At 38.2% G+C, this 20,669-nt stretch overlaps 1 protein-coding gene across 2 annotated transcripts in view; it reads left to right on the top strand.

The window, feature by feature from the left end:
* The first annotated feature begins 1,621 nt into the window (after positions 1-1,621).
* PLPPR5 (phospholipid phosphatase related 5) overlaps positions 1,622-20,669 on the top strand; it is a 114,466-nt gene continuing 95,418 nt past the window's right edge. For both annotated transcript variants that reach the window (XM_012769934.2, XM_012769933.2), the window contains exon 1: positions 1,622-2,047. In XM_012769934.2, the coding sequence (XP_012625388.2) occupies positions 1,811-2,047 (237 nt within the window). In that variant the 5' untranslated portion in view covers positions 1,622-1,810. The remainder of the gene's footprint in view (positions 2,048-20,669) is intronic.

Below are 20,669 nucleotides of genomic sequence, written 5' to 3'. Positions count from 1 at the left end.
GGAAGGTTTAGGTTATTCCTATTTAGAACCAAAGGAGCAGTTAAAACACTCTTACAGTCTTGGAATGATTTTCTGAATGAAGCTGTAAACCACGTATCTCTGTAGTAGTTACATTTTCATAATATGGTAAGTCACTCTTGTTCATTAAAGAACAGTTTTCTCCCACTGTCCAAAATTGCTTGCTAAACACATTGCCTAGTGTTATCTATCCAGTTTGCTCTAAGTAATTAGCTGTGGAATGATGTATATAAGAATGTGGAGGGTGAGGTATACATAGTATCCATTCTACATGAAAGAAATTCACACTGCCACTATTGCACTCCGAACTACCAATCATTTGCCAAATTTAAATGCCTTTTTTAGTATAACAATGTTGTTCTTTCCTGATGATAAAGACCCGCCTCTAAAAATCATCAAGCTACAATCCCTGAAAATGAATTAACATTCTACAAACCTGCTAAGGTGATTCTAGGTTTTAATGAGAGGGCAGGACTGTCACGATATTTTCTACCCCTTACCTGCCCACCGGGTGTGGAGGGTGTGAGCAGTGACAGGTTCCAAGAAGGGCCCCTTGAGAGTCTACTTACTAAGCTTGCATGCGGGGTACCCACTTGGCATCACAGAACAGGCTCTTTACATATACGCAGTTCCATAACCACTTACATACCCACACATACGCGTGGATACCCACGGATGCGTGTATTTTGTATGCATGTGCTGTGAGCTTGCGTTGGTCTCCCTCTCCTTTCACCTGACCCTTGAAGAATCCCTGCAGTTCCCTGGAACTCAGGGAATAAATAGGAAGATATGGCAAATAGCCCTTCCCTGGCGTCTGGTACCGCTGGGTCTCAGGAATCTGCAATGCCTCGTCTCACAAGCCAGCTAATAAAAGGAGACTGAGAAGATGAGCAAGAGAATTCAAGGAAAGAGGAAGGGGCCGGGGCCGCTGTACAACAGATGAGGCTTCCGGAGCCACTGAGCTATGATTTTTGTGCTTTTACATACAAAGCCCTGGGAAGCTGGAGGGGAGGCAAAGAAACCCCGAATCTAAAATCCTCTGAGATCATTTTTTCTAACCATGCCTAGAAGCCACCGCTGGGCGCCTGTCCTGCGCGGGGTTAAGGAATCCAAGGGATTGCCGGCCGCACGCACCGGCTGAACTCGCGGCACCGCATCCAGCACTTTGCGCTTCGGTGGGGTTTGCGCTCGGAAGACGCGTCCACGCACCATTTTCACAGGCGTTGTGCGGGTTTCTTAAACCGCCCAGCTGGTGTTTCGGAAGGGAGTTTCTAGAAGCTCCATCTCTACTGCCTCCCTTCCCCCCTTTTTTTTGGTTTTTACCCCCCACGAAGAGCTGTTCTAGCTCCACAGCGTCCGCCCTCCAAGGGGTACAGGTGCTGCCACCCCGTCCGCCCACGCCGCCTCCTCCGGGCTGGCCTGGGGGCTTGACCCAGCGCTGCTGTCTCTCGAATGGTCTCGTGCGGGGGCTCAGCGGCCACTGCCTGTCGTCCGAGACTCCCCGCCCCCCCGCACGACCCCGCGCCCGGGCGGGCGGCGCTTGCTGCGGGCAGGGGGCGGGCGAGGCAGCGGGGGCGCATCCGGGGGTAGCCGCCGCCTCTGCAGCCTGCCCGCGCCTCGAAACCCGGACCTGCCTCCGCCTCTTCCTCCAGCGGCTCCAGCCCTCCTCCCGCGCTTCGTCCTCCCGCCGCCCCCGCCGCCGCGCCCCCGGTGGCTGCCTCGGCGGACCGGGGAGGGGGCCCGCGCGTCGGCCGCCAGCTCGGCTCGGCTCGGCCCGGCCCGGGAGGCGTGCATGCCCCTGCTGCCCGCGGCGCTCACCAGCAGCATGCTCTATTTCCAGATGGTGATCATGGCAGGGACGGTGATGCTGGCGTACTACTTCGAGTACACGGACACGTTCACTGTGAACGTGCAGGGCTTCTTCTGCCACGACAGCGCCTACCGCAAGCCCTACCCGGGCCCGGAGGACAGCAGCGCCGTGCCCCCCGTGCTCCTCTACTCCCTGGCCGCCGGCGTCCCCGTGCTCGTGGTAAGCCCCGGGTGCTCGCCCTCGCCGCCAACTCCCTTCTTGCGCCCCTCTCCTTCGGGCTTGAGGCCCCGCTGAAGGTTGGGGCGCCGCCGCAGCCTTTGCCTTCTAAGTTCCTCCAAGTTGTTTGCAGCCCCTTCCCCAGAGGACATTCTAGGACGCGGAAGGGGTGGGCGCGAAGGGAGCCCCCAGCCCTCCCCACACTTCACCCCCGCACCCCCTGCGGTGGCTGCAGTGTTGGGTGACTGGAAGGAGGACGGAAGGGAAGCGGGGAGCCTCAGGAGGTGATGGGTGGGGGTCTGGGCTGGGAAGGAGGTGAGCTTTTGGGGTGAATCTTGACTTCATCCACTCTGTGGCCTTGCTTCACTGCCTGCCACCTCTCCCGTTGCCCCTGGAAGACGAGCAGCAGCGCCGGTGAGGAGGAGACAGGGGGATCAATTGCTGGGGTGTGCAAGGGACTCCCACTTCCCGGGTCCGGCGCGCATTTCTCTCTCACCACCTCCTTCCCTATCAGATGAAAGTGCCGATGCTGGGACTGAGCTGACCGGGGAACAAATAGATAGAAAAGAATTGGAGAATTTCTAAATGAAGAGGCCTCAGCAGCAGTGCTTTGCTGAAAAGCAGGAGCTGTGCCTCAATTACAGGAGCCCTTCAGATTTATTTAAAGGCTGCTCTGCTCCTTGGGCAGTTTAAGTCCTTTTCTCTTAGAACCTTACAGAGAATGCTGTTTGGATTTATGCACTCTGTGTGTGTGTGTGTGTGTGTGTGTGTGTGTGTGTGTTATCTGTATGGCTATATATTGTATATATGACTATACAGACACACATATACATATGTAAATATTGGGATAATCACATACTAATTTACATATGTGAATATGATGCAAAGTTATTTGTAGGAGAATTGTGTTTCTTTTAGAAAACCTGCTACATTATGGTTCCTTTCATATTGACAAAGTATTGGAGGTTCCCTTCCTGTGATTTCTCTCTCTCTCTTTTATTCTCCGTCTCTCAATAGATAACAAATAAGACATCAGAAAATGAAGAGGAAAGGGAAAATGAAGTTTTATTTTCAGTAGCTGAATGTGTAAATTGCAATAATGAATGTTAAAAACATCTGTTGTATCCATTAGGGTGGATATTCATATATTGTTTGATTTTTAGGGCAAATGACTTTGTAAGTTACAAAATAATGAAAAACTCCTAACACACAATATTGAATTCTATGAACAAACCAATGAATTTCTTGATCACTTCAAAGTAACTTTATCACACATACTGTGATAGCTGACTTCAAATTAGCTCTAGCATAATGGTTTGAAATGTGTTAGACCTTGCCCCAGAAAATATTGTGCTTTATTTTTTTAATATTGTAATTTGCTAAAATTTGCCAGAAACTCTAAATCCAGTTTCATGTTTGTGTTCTCTCTCTTCCATTTGAATTGGTCTGTTTTGGGGGACCCTTTTTACTTTCTGCAGATGTTGGGTTTCCAGACACATGTTTTTTGGGAGATTATCTAGCTCAGATTTTTTTTTTTTTTTTAAGAAAATAAAGCCTGTCACTTTCAGGTCAGTGGTTTGGTCACAACCATAATCAAAAGTGGTTGTCACTCATCCTTTGGTAATTACCATTCTGTGTCTTTTTTTTTTTTTTTTTTTAATGAGATAGCACTTTTCAGATCCTAACCATCCATCCATGTGGCAGGTGCCAGTTAGAGACAAGAACATATTGGCCCAGAGGTCTTGATGATTCTCCACTTAGGGGGAACCTAGGCGGGAGAAAGGGAATGAATGAGTCACTACTGAATGCATACTCTGTGTTGGGTACTGAATAGTCACAGTTGCATAATTTCTCCTAGCAGCCCTTCCAGGAGATATTATCTCCAATTAACATTTGAGGAAACTGAGGTTCAGAAAATGAATTAGAAATATCCGAAAACAAAAAAGATGGGTATGGTGTTGGTATGCCAATAGGACTGATGCCAAATGCCATGATACTTCCTCTGCTTCCAATAGCATATTCTCTGAAGGATGGGAGATGCCTGATAGGGCAAGCATTGAAAATTAAATTGGATAGATTTTTTCAAAGGGAGGATCCTACTTGGTTTCCATGTTTTGACTTTCAGTTCTTTAGGTGCAAGAAAATGGATTTGGGAGTCAGTTAAAAGAGAAGAAAGTGGGTTTCGGAGGATAGCTGTGTTGTGGGCCTGTGTGTTCCCTTCTACTCTTAGGAATAGCACACTCTGTCACCATGTGAAGATCTGGAACAGTGATGGCAGCTTTTCCCCTCTATTTTTCTCAAGAACACTGGCTCAGTACACTCACTGTGGCATAAAATAATAGTGTTAATAATACTATGAATAGTACTCATCATTTGTTGAGTTATTACTTTATTCTGGATACTCTAATAGATGTTCTATACACTTTATACCCGTCTAATGTTTGCATTATTCCTGAAAGCAATTATTATTATTGTCGTCTAACATTTGAGAAAACTGAGTCTTAGAAAGATTAAGTAACTTGTCCAAGGTCCAGAGCTAATAATATTACATCCAGAAGTCTAACTCCAGTCTATCAAATTCCCAAGTCTATGCTTTTTCTACAGTTTACTCATAAGTTCATAAATCATTCTTCTAAATAAATGCCTTGAAGAGTCTCTTTCCTCATCTCTTACATTTCTTGTATTGTAAAGGTTCTTCATTGTGTGTGTATAAAATATGTATATATTTAATTTCTTAAACTCATTTCTAATCTTTGAGAGTAATTTTGAAAAGTAGTATCTTTCTTTACTATCACAACCTGTGGATTTGTTTCATATTTGCTTAATTTATTTATCCGAAAATTAAAAACAATATATATTTTGCTTTGTTTTTATTTTTTATTTTTTTCTGGGTTAAAGGATATTTGAGTTTTTTTTTATTTTAGTGAATTATGGGGGTACACGTGTTAAGGTTACATATATTGCCCATGCCCCCTTCCCCCCTCGAGTAAGAGCTTCAAGCATGTCAATATATATTTTGAGTTTAATCACTTTTATATAGTGTTGACTTGGGGGCTCAGGTTTGGAGTCTAAAAATTTGGATTCAGATCCAAAGTATACTCTGTTGCTATGTTAAGAGTTGGGAACTCTACTTGCTATGTAGCCTTGAAAAATTTATTTAAGCTCATTAAGCCTCAAGTCCCTATGTCTAGGGTCCCCAACCTGGGGCTGTGGACAGGTACTGGTCCATGGTCTGCCAGGAACTGGGTGGCACAGCAGGAGGCGAGTGGCTGGCGAGCAAGCGAAGCTTCATCTGTATTTACAGCTGCTCCCCACTGCTGGCATCACCGCTGCTCCACCTGTTGTTAGATCATTAGATCATCGGTGGCATTAGATTATCATGGGAGGGCGAACCCTAGGGTAAACCGGGCATGTGAGGGATCTAGGTTGAGTACTTATGAGACTCTAATCCCTGGTTATCTAAGGCAGAGCTGACAGGTGATGCCAACGCTGGTGAGTGGCTGCAAATACAGATTATCATTAGAAGAGAGGTTGGACTGCACAATAAATGTGCTTGAATCATCCCAAAACTATCCACCCCACCTCCCCCATCCCCATCCATGGAAAAATTGTCTTCCATGAAACCAGTCTCTGGTACCAAAAAGGCTGGACACTGCTGCCTTAAGTCTCAGGATTCTAAATATCAAATTATTTATGATATGTAAATGTCATCCTTTGCCTATGGTTGATACTCCATAAGTGGTCACTGTATCATGCAGCTTATTATTAGTAGTAAAATGATAATTTGGTAAATGTTTGTTTAGTTCCAATGTTCCAATCACTATATCTATAGAGTAGAGGTTATGAGGGCAACTTTAGAAGTAAACCAGGGTCACTGATTCTAAGGAGTTTGCAGCCTAATTAGGGAAATTAGGTAAACACATTAAAGATCATAATATAAATAACAATGATAAAAACTATACATGTATACATATATATGTATACTGCAAAGGCCTCTCGTGGTTCAGAAGAGGATGAAATAATTTCTGCCTGGAGGAGTGAGGAAAGGCTTCATGGGGACGATGGTATTTGAGATGTATCTTGAAAGAGAGGCTGACGTGGAATTTGAGTCAGGACATCATAGAAGCAGCTTTGTGAACAACCCAGTGGAGACAGCAAATGCAGGCTATACTCTTGAAACAGCAATGGGTTAGTCTTGTTTTTAAGAGTGGTATGTGGGGGGAAAGGGCATATGGCTAAATATGAAGGCTGGGGTCACACTGCTGGCACCTGGAATGCTAGGCTTAAAATTGTTTCTCAATTTGTTAGGAATTAAGCAGGGACAAAGTCTGATGGGTGGTATTTTAGGACATTTTTTAGGGCAGTAGGATGTAAGAGTCTTTTATGATCAAAATATCTGTATAAGATAATAATTCCTAAGTCTGTATTGTGTTGTCTAATATTATTTTCCTTGTGTTTTCAGAAAACACCTGTAATTTGGGCTTATTTACATAGATGGCATAGTTTATGAACTCTTTGAAAACAGGTACTATTCAGTTTCATCCATATATCACTTGCCAAAGTGCCACATACAATTCATACAGATATAAATTTAATTAGTGACCTTTGGTTTTCATTGATTAAAAGAATTGGGGATGGCAATGGGTTCTGCTCCCTAAATTTGGATACAGTGGTCATTAGCAGTTGTTGTTCCTTAGACCTCTGAGCAACACAAGTGGTTTAAAGGAGATGAAACTAGGTCACATCTTCATAGAGCTAGAATACAGATAAAGCAAACTAGTACCAATCTAGGTGGCCCCTGACCCCAAGTGGGGCAGGTTTAAAGGTTGAGGTACATCCTGATTCTTTATGTCTGCATCCTCAGGAAGCTCTCTCTAGACCCTCAGGCTCAGATTTGAGGGATGTACCTACTGCTACTATCCCAAGGGTGCCGGCATCATTAATTATGGAAAAGGTCTTTACAGACAACAGAATGGCATCTCATACCCAGACCCCCATCACATTGGATTAAAGTGCCATAGACCTCTTTCCTTCAAAACCTTACCTTGGGTATCCTCTTATCTTGGGTATCCCCACTCCTGGAACATTCTCCAGTTGTGAGGTGTAGGAGAAAAAGCACACGTGTGGGTTTCAGACATCTTTGGATTCTTATCCTGGTTTCTCCCACTTACTAGCCATGTAACCTTGGGCAAAATTTTCTTATTCATGAACTGGACATAAAGCCACACACCTCTTAGAGAGTCGGTGTATGCATGTAGAGATTAAGATCACAGACTCTGGGGGCTGACTGCTTGGGTCTGAAGCCCATATCTGCCACTTTCCTGCGATGGGAACTTGAGCCAGTTATTCTCTCCGTGCCTCAGTTTCTTGAACTTTAAAATGAAGACAATATGAGTACTAGCCTCTCAGGGTTATTATGAGTATGCAGTGGCTTAACACACGTGTAAGAGCTGGGCCCAGCTATCTAAGTGTTAACTCCGTGGAGGCCTCTTGAGGTTGTGATGATTAATCAGGAAAACCTATTTAAAGTTCCTAGCAATATACCTTTGTTTGTTCATGGATTCTGAGGCTGGTACAATACTAGAGGTGGGCAGAAGCCACGTAGTTCAGTCTACTCACTTTCACAAATTGGGAGTCTGAATAATAAGAAAAGCAGAACTTCATCAGAATTCTGTTCTGAGAATCAAATTAATGATTCCTACTTTTGATATCTCCTGTTTCTGCAAGTGGGCTAACAATTGCTAATATTTGTCATGCATATTTTATACACCAGACACTGTGTTAGGTACATTTAATGCATTGCTTCATTTAATGCTCGCCATGATAGTACTTTCTTTAAACATAGGGTCTATCATTAAATACATTTTATAAATAAAAAAATATGAAGTTTGGTGACATTATTATATGTCAGACTTTATTTAAATTCATTAATATGATTAATTTTCACCATAAAATTATGAAGGAGAGTTGGAAGTAAAGACATTAGATGCCCAATCCAGAGTTGCACAATGACAGTGCCAGAGTCGCCAAAGCCTATGTGTTTAATTCTTTTGTTGTCCACATTTATTCTAATGTTAATTGATCTTTAACGATTTTTAGTCATAGTGATTCAATACCAAGAGAGTCAACATTTTCTCACACCTTTTATCCTTGATTTCAATATTTGACGGGAAGCTTTGTGTTCCATTGTAGATAACAGTCTCAATGTGTGGTGTCGGAAATTGTTTTGTTTCCTATTAAGCTTGGAAATGTGGAGAAGTGAGAAGCAGCAGAAGGGATTCAGAAATATTTCTGCTCTGATTGGAAGGCATGCCTCTTATCTCAGTAGCACACATGGATACGGTGCTATAGGCACCCGCATTTATGTGGAACCAGCCACTGGTTCTAGATCTGCAAACCATGGAGCAGGGAGAGGTGAAGCTACCTGTTTTTAAGGCACATTTCTTAAAATGAGACCTAGAACCAGATTAGGGGTGCAGTGAATGCAAAGAAATTTTTTGTAAAGTGTTGTATGTATGTATATACATGTGACATAGTAGAGCCTCTGTGGTTTTTATCAGATTATCAAAGATGATCAAGATCCCCTAAAAGTTAAGAACTACTCTTTTGGGGGCTTGGGGTCTGTTTAAACTCCTTATGTCTTTTAGAACTTTGCTTTACTTAGTCTTATTTATATTCATTTGTTTATATCCTCTCTTCACTCCTCCCTCTTTCCCTTTCTCTTTCCCTTCCTCTCTTCAGACTTCTTTGTCTCTTTTTTCCCATTTATTCCCTCTCCTTTCCTACTAAGGAGGTGGTGATGCTGAGGGGAAAGCAAAGTCTGAGGAATCAGAACACCAGCTAGCTTTTACTTCTCCCTCTCCCTGTCTTTCCTCTCTCCCTTTTGCCCTCTCCTTCTCTCCCTCTGCCCCTCATCTCCCGTTATCACTCTTTAGCTATGTGGTTTCTCTCTCGAGTTACCATATCTGGAAAATGTTGACTTATTCCTTCCTACCTTTCAGTTTTGTTGCGAGAATCAAATGGATGAGAAAGCACTTTGGAGACAATAAATCACTTCATACATGTAATAAAAACATAATGTGAGCTGGTGACATGGGCCGCGTAGCCTCCTAGCCACTGGGATGGTAACCACTATTGGCAGCACTACTTTGCCAACCTAATACTCTGTGGTGTGGAAAAATGAATAAGATTTTTATACTTATTTTCTGATTCTCCTGTAGAAAGAAGTGCAAAAATAAAAAGCCAACAGTATAAAATGGTCTCCTAATAATTATTATGGACAATTACTCCAATGCACAATCCTGTTTTCAAAATATTTCAATAAGCTCTGACTGTTGTCAAGATTATTATAAAGAATCATCCCATTCATTTCTGTAAATTGAAACAAATAATGTTTCCAGGGAGCATGGCTGATACCATCTGTTAAGTATGCATTGTATCATATTAATTTTTAAATTTGCACTGTGCCAAAAGACATTATTTGTAAAAGTTTTGAATGATGATAATGTATCTATTATATAATAGGTACAGTGCTATTCCTTGGGCTTCTAAAATGAGTAAGGCATATATTCCTAGCCCTTCAAAAGTTCAGGAAAAAAATGCATAAAATTGCCTCTCCAAACCTCAGTTTTTAAAAAACCTATAAAATTGGGATAATAATACTTAACATATCTTATAAGAATTAAATATATGCATGTACTAAGTGTGCAATAAATGATAGCTTCTCATTTAGCATAAATGCTAATAATTTTTTTGATAGTGCAGAACAAAATGACATCATGCGTACTTAATCATTTTTGTTGAATGAATCAGGTAAACCATTTACTCTTCACATTAATCCTTTCAGATAGTATATGCAGTAACACAATTTGCTTCAGTTGGTAAATGACACTTCTAGGATGTGAACTTATTACTTCAAGTCCAATGCTCTGTTGGCTGCAGCTGCCCACTAATTTGATTCATAGCATAAATGATGGCATTCCTAGAAGACAGGGGAGAGTTAAAGCATATTGATTGTACATCAATATGTTCTTTACAGTATCCATATGCTTGTTAATATATAAGCTCAGTTACAACCAAACATGAAAAGGGGTATTTAGATCTATGTTCAAAGATAAAACTTCATTGATTACTAAGAGCAGAGGAATAGCCAGTAGAACTCGATTTTCCCAGCTCAACATTCCCATCCATCCAGGCTGAGAAGACATAGTCTCATGTCAGAGTTATGATCTTAACCTGTAGGTAGGAGAATGGACTTTGGAAGATCATAAGGAATATCATTTTGATGGAGGGTATTTTAAAATATGGGAAATAGAATTCTATATTCAGTACTATTTAAACTTTTTATGAGAATGCCAGTTTTCACTCAGCAGGCTGGTTACTTTTTTAGTCTTATTATGACAGATGTAGTTTGAGCATCACTGTCAGTAAAATCACCATTTTTTCTTTTTTTGTAAAAACAGAATTCTAGAGGTTTTTCTTCAGGCCAGGTACACTTAAAACTCAAAAGACAGTTTTTTGATGGGCACCTCTCCCTAAGAGATATGTAAGTGAAAGAGTGTGTATGTATGTGTAGTGTGTGTGTGTGTGTGTGTATTTATTAAATTTAGTATTTAATAAATTTGTAATTTCCTGTATGGATTCATTTTTATCTTTATTCTAACCTCTATAATGCTTTCCCCAGCCACCTCCCCCACTAAAAAAAAAATCCAACTTTCTGGAACCTTCTGATATATCCCAGACCTAGCACCATCTCCTATGTGTAGATCTCTTGGAGTCTTCCAGTTGAAATAGCTACATTCTCCTTTAGGATCCCTTCAGATCTTATATAAATTGTAGCATTCAACTTTATATTAATTTTTATATTGTATTTTTATTTATATTTCCACCACTAGATTTGATCATCTCAAAGTCAGGATATTGTAATCTGACTCAAGCCAATTTTGTCATGCCCAACTTTTAGGTTATTTTTGTTAGATAACAACTGAAGTTTGTAGTGATGAAGTTATAGTGAATTTGAAATGAAGTGCCAGACCAAATTCTGCTACACATACAGGCATTTAATAATCATTCATTCAAATGGGCAAAATAGCCTACATACCCTGTTCTGTAAGTTTAGTGAACTCCCAGCTTTCTGTCCTTGAGGGGCTTTAGGTCTATGAAACTCTGTATGAAAGAGCCAGCACAGCAAAGGTGGGATTCTGCGTTCCCGGGTTGACATGCTCCAAGCAGAAATCCTTTTAAATCAAGGGCTGGACTCTGGATCCATTAAAAATAAGATGTTGAGGTATAGGGTACAGGCCTCACCAGGGTCTTATCTCTGTTCATTCAAGGTTGGGAAGTGTCTCCAAACTATTAGTTAATCCACATAGCTTGAAAATCTGTGATTTCACCAATGAGTCAATTTTTAGCATTCATCATGCTAATTAAACTTTCATCAATGAAAAATTTTTACCTCCACAATACTAATTAAATCAGTGTTGGTGAACATATAGATAGCAGAAAGATTTGTAGCAGCATTTTTGGAGTGGGACCTCTCTGATAATATGCTAGTGACTACCTAGCACTTTGCCTTTGGATAGCATTTTAGCTGATCATTCCTAGAATTAGCTCATAAACTGGTGCATTCATATCACACAGATTATACTGATGTGTTCTAAAGTAAATTACAAACTTCATAATTTAGGAACTGGATGTTCTTTATCCTCATTATTTCTAGAATAGACATTCAAAATGTGTTAGCTAATGGATGACTTAATAATTATTATTATTGTGGAATTGATTTAATTTTATTTGCCTTATTGTCACAATCATATTTTTATAGTCTTTTGAATTTTTCATTCATTTATTGATGACCTATTTTGTGCATGGCATGGTATGGAAATATCTGAAACACTTGGAATTGAAACAGTATAGAAAGAATGGAAGTCTGAAACAGAGAAGGGGAAAGGAGGAAACTTTTTATGCTTTCATTCTCTCTCCTCTTCTCTCCCTCCCTCTTCCCCTTCTTTCCTTCTCTTCCTTCATTCCTCTCTTCTTTTCTACCTCCATCCCTCCGTCTCTCATACTTACTTTCTTTGAACAGACATTTGGTAAACATCTTCCATGTGCACCATACCTTGAAATTAAGGCTTAAAGAAGTTAAGTGGGTTTGCTCCAAATCCTAAAAACAGGATCAAAACCCAGCCTCCTGACCCTTTTTCAGATATCTCAAATAAATATCAGGAAATAAAAAGCTTATGAAATTTTAGGCACAAAGTTAAGCACAAATGTACTCCTGACATATCTACATATTACCAAAATGACTTGTGGCATCTCTTCTCCAAGGGAAGCAGGAATTGTGTTCATATAACCAGAACCTCTATGCTGAGGAAATTGTGTTTCTAGTGCAATGATCCCCTTTTGTAAGGGTACTTTTGATAGTGACAGCAGAAACTACTTTTTAATCTCCATTTCGGATTTAGCTTTTTCTCACACTGGGGTGCATGCAGGCACTTTTCACACTGAGAAACATATTGTATTTCTAGAGATCTTATCAAAGCAGAACGCCATGCCATGTCTAACAGACACCAAAATTGAGCAGTCTTGGAGAGAGATAGTGGACCTAAAGGATTCATCTAGTAATTAAAAATTAACTCTTGACATTCCTAATTAAAAAAATGAAACAGTATCCTTAGGCAGGTGACAATGGCCTCTTGCTTCACATGTGCCTTTGCAGAGTTGGGTTTGCTCAGTTACTAAAATGAATGAAGAGACTTAGTCAAAACTATGTGACAACCTTTTCGGTCTTTTACAAAGAGACCATTGTTTTCTTTTCTCTCTGGCTCCTCATCACATGATTGCTTGGGGTTCCCTTTTTTATTTTTCCTGGGTGAAGTCTAGAATACAGATATGAGAATCCAGTAGACACTTTATTCAAGCCATGCTATCAGTCTCTTTCTGTAATTCCATTTTTTGAAAAAGATTCATGAATCCAATGTGAAAGAACATGCTTCTTCATAGCTAGAAATTTGTAGTCATGAAAGAGGACTTGGAGATCATATAGGTTTGTCTCTTAATTTTCAAATCAGCACCCAGAGAGATTAAGTGATGTGTCCAAGGTTATACAACTAATAAGGAAATACACAAGTAACTAATATGTATGGGGAACTCCATATATATCAGAAATTTTTGTAAGTACTTTGCACATATTAATTAATTTAGCCCTCACTACAACATTGTGAGTAGATCATATTGTTATCTCAATTTACAGATTAGGTCACAGAAAGATTAAGCAATGAATCCATGACCCCACAGCAGTAAGGAAGTGACATATGTTGGCAGAATGGTTCCTTATGTTCTTTTTACACAGGGATGGCCCTTATCACTAGTGCTGTGTTATTTTTTTGCCATCTTAGGGGGTATTAATTAGAAGAGAGAGATGAAGAGTTTATGATTATTATGATAGTGTGACTTTATACAACAAAAACTTTTTACTGAATACTATATTTACAGTTAACACTCAATCTGTGATAGTAAAGAGGTAGCAAAAGACAAGGAAAAAGAACATTTAATTCCCAAGTCATTTGGCTCTATGATGCTTCTTTTATGTTTCTAACATCAAATTTTTTCAGGTGAAAAGTAAAACTATATTTAAAACTTGCTACAAGTGGCTATAACAAAAATCTACCCATTTTTGATGTGCAGATTTTGAATTCTTATGGCATAATTTTAATATAACATAACAATATAGCTATTAGTAACATAGAGTATCTGCTGCACCTGAGACATAGTCATAGCTTTAAGGTTTGGCAACTAGTTAGAGACAAGGAAGAACTATTCAGTGTTAGAATTACATTTAGGAGAAAAGCATAGACATTTATATATTTGTATTTTTAACTCATATTTTTGAGGGGACACTATCTATTCTTAGGAATACTCTCAGGATAATAGCAAAAGCATTTGGTCCAATCCTGGTGCTGTTTCCTGGGAAGCAACAGTGACTTGAGAAGCAGTTCTGTGCGGTGCTGTATTTATGGTATTCTCCCTGCTCTTCATTTCCATCTATTTAAATACTTCTCATCCTTTAATTTAGGTAGTTCCAATTCCCCCTCTTTCATAACACTTTCCTTGGTGCTTCTAGTCAACACTGATCTATCTCCCCTATAGACTCCATTTTAGATAATAGTCTTTTTCCCTTATCTTATACACCCTCCAAAAAGAGAAGGGTAGCCATGGGTGTGGGATGGGTTGTTGGAGAGAAAGCCAAACAAAATGACAGTGACTCACTGGCCTGACAGGCTGGTACCTAAGTGTTCCTCCTTGCTCTTTTGTTTGCTATCGCTTAGCCCTTGAGAAAGTCAAGTCATTTTTTTCTGGCCTCTGTTTCATTAGGTATTGGGTTTGGAAAGGTTTGAACTCCAACTGGGGCAGGATACTGACTCATTGCTTCCCCAGGAAGCCCTTTCTGTGTAAAAAGTGAGTCTGACTATTAGTACACTCTACCTTCCAATGAAATAAAGTCTGTGTATCAAAATCTTCTCATTGTTGGCCTCATTCAACCTTTTTGTTCTTTTTTCCTTTATTTTTAATTTCTGAATATTACAGGGTTACAAATATTTAGATTATATATATTGCCTTTGCCCCATTGAGTCAGAGCTACAAGTGTGTCCATTCCCTAGACAGTGCGCACCGCACCCATCAGGTGTGAATATACCTATCCCCCCCTCCCCTCCCACCTGTCCGACACCAATGAATGTTACTACCATATGTGCATATTAGTGTTGACCAGTTAATACCAATTTGCTGCTGAGTACATGTGGTGCTTGTTTTTCCATTCTTGGGATGCTTCACTTAGTAGAATGGGCTCCAGCTCCATCTAGGATAGTACAAGAAGTGCTACCTTTTGAAGCTATATGGAACAATCTTGGTGGTTTCTCAGTGTTTGAAGTTTTGTGGGTTTTGTTTGTTTGTTTGTTTGTTTTCAGTTCTTGAACTCTTCCTTTCTTGAACTGAGAATCTTCAAATTCACATAGCATGGATTTGAGAATCTTCAGATTCACTTGGCATAGCCATTCTGGCTACTCACATCTGACTGCACTTAATATGTCTTATGTTCTTAACCATTGTATGATGGCTCTTAACCAGTCCCACTCCCATGACCACAGCAAACATTGCTAAGAGATCATGGCATTTTCACCTCTAGCTGAGACTGATCTGGGTTTCTAATCCTTAAAACAGTACTCCAGGCAACCTCTTCTAATTGAATTTGCTATCTTGGAATCACATGATTATTAAAATGCTTCCAATTGTATCTTGTATACTATGTGATAACACATTATAGTTAATTACATACAATATTTTGGCTATCAAAAGATTGTAAATTCCTGTAGACTAGCAAATACAACTTGTATATCTTTGTCTCTGACCACATCCTGCCTAACATAATGCCTTTCAAATCATAAATATAAGTAATTATTTGTATATTTTAAAATAATAGAATTAATGGAAATTAAAATTATTTTAGAAACTCTTGTTTCTTTAAGATTATTATTAATTTCCTGGGCATTTGAATAAATGTTAATTTTTATGATAAAATATATTTAGGTGCACTACCCATTCGTAGATGGGTTATAAAGTCCAAATTATTTTTCCAAAACCTAAGTCTTTAATGTTTTACTATATTTCCCAGTCTTCACTGATTTCAAATATTTTCCCCTTTTCATTCATTTAATTTTTCATTTAATCAAAATTATGTAGAAAGCAGTCCAAATGAAATCTAATTTACTTCAAATGGAGAATATTTCACACACTTATTATTTTCTTTTAAAAATCTTTAACATCATCATATTTTGGCTCTGTAACTAGTATTTCACTTTCACATGTCTTTAATTATACATATTTTCATAATGTTAAATTGTCAGTACTTAAGCACTTATGTGGTACTGTATGTGTTCTTTCTGTATCAAGTATGACATTTTATATATTTCATACACTTTTTAAATATTTTTTCTCTGAAATTAATGAGGTGACTTAAGAGCAGATCATCTTCCTTTCAATTTTGTAAATCAAACTATTGTCAAAAAACAGAATTACAACAAAGTTAAAGACTTGAATTAGCTTTTATCTGTGATCCTAGAATTGGGCAACACTTCATTCTATAAAATAGAATGAGGGTTCCAATGAGCTGAACAGAAGAAGTTGGTTTTATGGAAAGGAAAGCAGAAACAGAGAACAAAAAGTAGATTGGTTGTTTGAAAGTTACTTTCCTTGTAAAAGTTAAAACAGAGGGAACTTCCTTGTTATGAAAGCTCAGACTGGCTTGTTTGGGGATTTGGCTATTATCTCTCTTTTAATTTCTTGGAAGGTCAGATAAACAACTTGGTTTTGGCTTGGGGATGTAGAACTTTAGCATGAGACTCTGTTTTGGTTTGATTTGTTGGGTCTAGTGCAGGAGCTCAGTCCCAGTCGATCTCATCCTATTCATTTGATTTAACACTTACTAACCCTTTTGGTCATGCTCTCAGCAGGGCATTAGCACTACTTTGTTACTAGCGTTCTGGGTTTCTGGTCTCAACACACCATTCATAGGTTACAGTGTCCTCATAATCAATTGAATTTTTGTTGTTCCAGACAAAAAGAGACCATTTGGTATTTGTTGGATGACTGCATGCAGACATTTAAAACTTAAGATTGTAGGCCATACTAGGAAGACTACTTTTAGGACTATCAGGAGAATAATACCAGGTGTTTGGAATATGCTTCTTAGCCAAGGTCCCCATGAACCAAACCAACTAAAATTGAGTAGATCAAAGAATGAGCCAGATGAAGAGTCTGTTATAACCAAGTAGCCTGTTCATTAATTTTTTTGCAGCTGAGTCCCTATAATACTTGATGTGTTTATTCATGTGCAATAAGAAGTGTTAGCAACTATGCAGACTCTTTGCTGTTGAGCTAGTAGGTAATTTGGTATGCCATGGTATGTGTTAAATTAAAGAGGAGTGAGAAGAATTCTTACTCTATAAAAGGGACCACTGGTGCAATTTGAACAACAGTTGTTTGTCTCAGGGATGTCGCTAAAGTTACTGGGTGGACTGAGGGATTCCTTAGGTCATGTAAAAGTCTGGATTTGGCATGACAGAGCCAACGTTTTGTCAAGTTACCCACAGAGTTACTGACTGTGAAATTCCAACTATAGCATTATACTTTCAAGAGAAAAATGTGGGCATAAGCAAGGAAAAATTAAGAAGGCTAAGAGTATCATTATGCTGGGGAGTCTTGTTCAGATGTTTTGGGAAAAGTTGTCCACAGCATGAAGTGATCAACTTCTTGCCCTGGTTTGTAGTTTGAATGTCGTCTCTGGTTATGGTATGGAGGGGTTTGGTGAGCTCTCTGTGTGGCCCACACATTAAGCATGAGACTTGTCACTTGAAATTTACAATGAATTGTCCAACTTCAGCTTATATGGCTTCAGAAACAGAGCAGTTCTTGTTCTTAATTGAAAAGTTGTTGCCAGTTATTGGAGGAATCTAGAAGAGTTCAGGATATAATCCAGTCTATAGGTAGACAATAAAAACTTAAAAATCAATGAACAGGGCTACAATCTAATAACATGGGTACTATATTTTTTCTTTAGAAACATAAGTTTGGTCTCTACAGTTACCCCCATTTATACCAAAGATTGTCAGAGTGAGACCAGTGTGTTTGTGTAATAAGTCTAGTCTCATTAAACTTGGCCTGATTATTTACAGAAGCACAGTAAGAATGGTGATTGACCACATAGACTCTTTTTAAGTTTGCTTTGTTGGAACTTTGGACAAGGAATCTCAGATTGGACTTTAAAAACTTCTCAAGGCTAGAGAGCCAAGCCAAAACAGATTTCAGACTTTATCTGCAATATATATAAGTTCATTCTGGGTACATTCTCAAGTATGACATCCAATCAAAGCCTTGGTACTATCAATATTTCTAATTGCATCCTGAACAGATTCTTATTGTACTTGTGTAAATAACTATCTTGCCATAAAAATAAGAATGCTCATGAATAGTTTGCAAATCCTGGATAGATCAGATAGAGAAGTAAATATTTTAATTTTTGTTCACAGAAGTATACTTTACCAAAATTCTTTAAGTTATACATAACTTAGAGAGAAAAAAGTTTTCTTAAATCAGAAAGCAAAACATCAAAAGAACCAACAATGTTTTTAAAAAGCTTACCATTCTTCTTTATCGGTTTATTCAGTCTCATGTGATTAATTTTTATTCTGCTAGTCCTTAGTTAACAGTTCCATGAACCCATCAATTTCTTCATTAGTTATGGAATTTGTAACAAGTCTAATGGTCTGATCTCAGAGTTATTAGAAAAACTATATTTGCCAGAGTTGTTTCCATGAATCTCTTTGAAGACATATAATAAAACTTTATGATTATAATTGCTTGTAAAAAGCTTTCAGGAAAGCATCAGAATAAAGTAATCAACTGTGAACAATAGGACTTAAAATGGCCATGGTTAAAGTTCAAATGTGAGTTTGTTATGATAATGACACAACTTGCAAGGAAATTTGGTTATTTCTGTGGTATATAACATTTTAACATGAAAAACAGAATTATGACTGATAACACCTCTGATTTTTAGGAATGTCATACAGTTTTTTGGAACATTTATATCAATAATATACCCCTAAATATAACTTAAGGAGGGTTTAACATTACTTATTATTTCACAATGCTTCCTATATAATTTAACATATCAACTAAGCCTAATTAGTTTAATATTTCTCTTTTGTTAATACAAGGTAAGAGCTATATCATTTAGTGCTTTTCAGGAGCTCAACTGGAAAATCCCAAAGTTAATTCAAGATCGAGAAGATTTAATTTAGAATATGATTTTTGCAAGTTTGTCATTATCAAAAGACACATGATCGAAACAATATTACAGGTCACTGTAGATATAACAGTCATTTAGTTAACCAGATTGATGATCTAAAGACTTTAATATGCAAAGTTGCATAGTTGTAAAAAAGACTTTAGCTCTTTTAATATTGAGAAGACTTAGCTTCTCAGGTAATCAAAGATCTAATAAAGAAAACATGAATCACAGGCAATCATCTTAATAAAACACATAATCTTTGTTTTCTAGCCAATTACCTAAAAGATATAAAAACACCATTTAATATTTCCTATTAATAGCAGATCAGCATTCCAAGAAAACCTTGTTTTAACAGAGTGCACTAAATTCTGGTTTTGCATCAGTGAACATTTGATACTGGAGCTCCATTTTCAGAAAAATATAAATAATTCCCTTCTAATTTTAGCCAGTTTTATCACACATTCTTTCATAAGTTTCATCTTCCCCAAATTTTCTTCACTTCTCTTATATCCATTCAGTTTTTGTCCTATACTTTTCCTCTTTCTCATTTTGGAACATCTAGTCACTCTAAGACGAAAATTACTCTCCTTTTTTTCTCAACAAAAGCTCATCCTCATACTTTGTAACTTCCTATATAAAACATGCCTTACTTCCCTCACATACAGAGTTGTTTCCTTTATTATTTGTAATTTTAATTACTATATATTATTAGAATTTTTAATTTTTAGTGACCTTAAATTTTAGTAAAAGCCTAGGAAGTAGGCAATTTGGAACTGCCTCTCATATACCAACATTTTATGAATATACATTTCATGATTTCTAGAAATGTGTTTTCTTATAGAACAATTCTTTCATCTTTACTAACAGACCCAAACATATTTAGCTTCTATATACCCTATAAAACAAGATGCAGAAGTATATGTACTTTAAACTTATGTTCAGCTATTAATGTTTCAGCATTTTAGCTTACTTAGAAATGACTCAGACATTTCATGAATATGTTACTTAATTTAATATAACATGACTTTAAGAGCTCAAATTACTGAAAAAGAATTTTGAAACTATGACACATTCATTTGTAAACTTTTATCCCATTTATATCTCTGAATTTACTCATTATTAATAATAATGCTTGAATTGCTCCTTAAACAAAACTAGCTATTGAAGAAGTTCAGGAAATGCTACCCCAAAATATGTCACTTTAGTATATAATCATGCATCACTTAACGACAGAGATACTTTTTGATAAATGTGTTGTTAGGTGATTTCATCACTGTGCAAACACAATAAAGTGTACTTACACAAACCTAGACAGTATAGCTTACTACACACTTGAGCTATGTGGTATAGCCTATTGCTCCTAGGCTAAAAACCTGTACAGCATGTTACTGTACTTAATACTATAGGAAATTGCAACACAGTGGTAAGTATATGCATATCTAAATATAGAAAAGGTACAGTAAAAATATGTAAAAAATCAAAAATGATACATCTGTATAGGGCACTTAACATGAATGGAGTTTACAGGACTTGAAGTTGCCTTGGGTGAGTCATTGAGTGAGTGGTGAGTGAATATGAGGGTCTAGGACATTACTGCATGAACTGTAGACTTTAAACACTGTTCACATAGGCTACACTAAATTTATAAAAAATTAATTATGCTACAATATTATGATGGTTATAATGTCACTAGGCAATGGGAATTTTTCAGTTTCATTTTAAACCTATGGGAATACTGTGGTGGTTATGGTGGTGGTATAGTCAGTCTGTCATTAACAA

This window comes from Microcebus murinus, chromosome 2 (genome assembly GCF_040939455.1).
Source record: "Microcebus murinus isolate Inina chromosome 2, M.murinus_Inina_mat1.0, whole genome shotgun sequence".
NCBI classification, from domain to species: domain Eukaryota; kingdom Metazoa; phylum Chordata; class Mammalia; order Primates; family Cheirogaleidae; genus Microcebus; species Microcebus murinus.
This window is presented reverse-complemented; position numbering and strand designations above follow the sequence as displayed.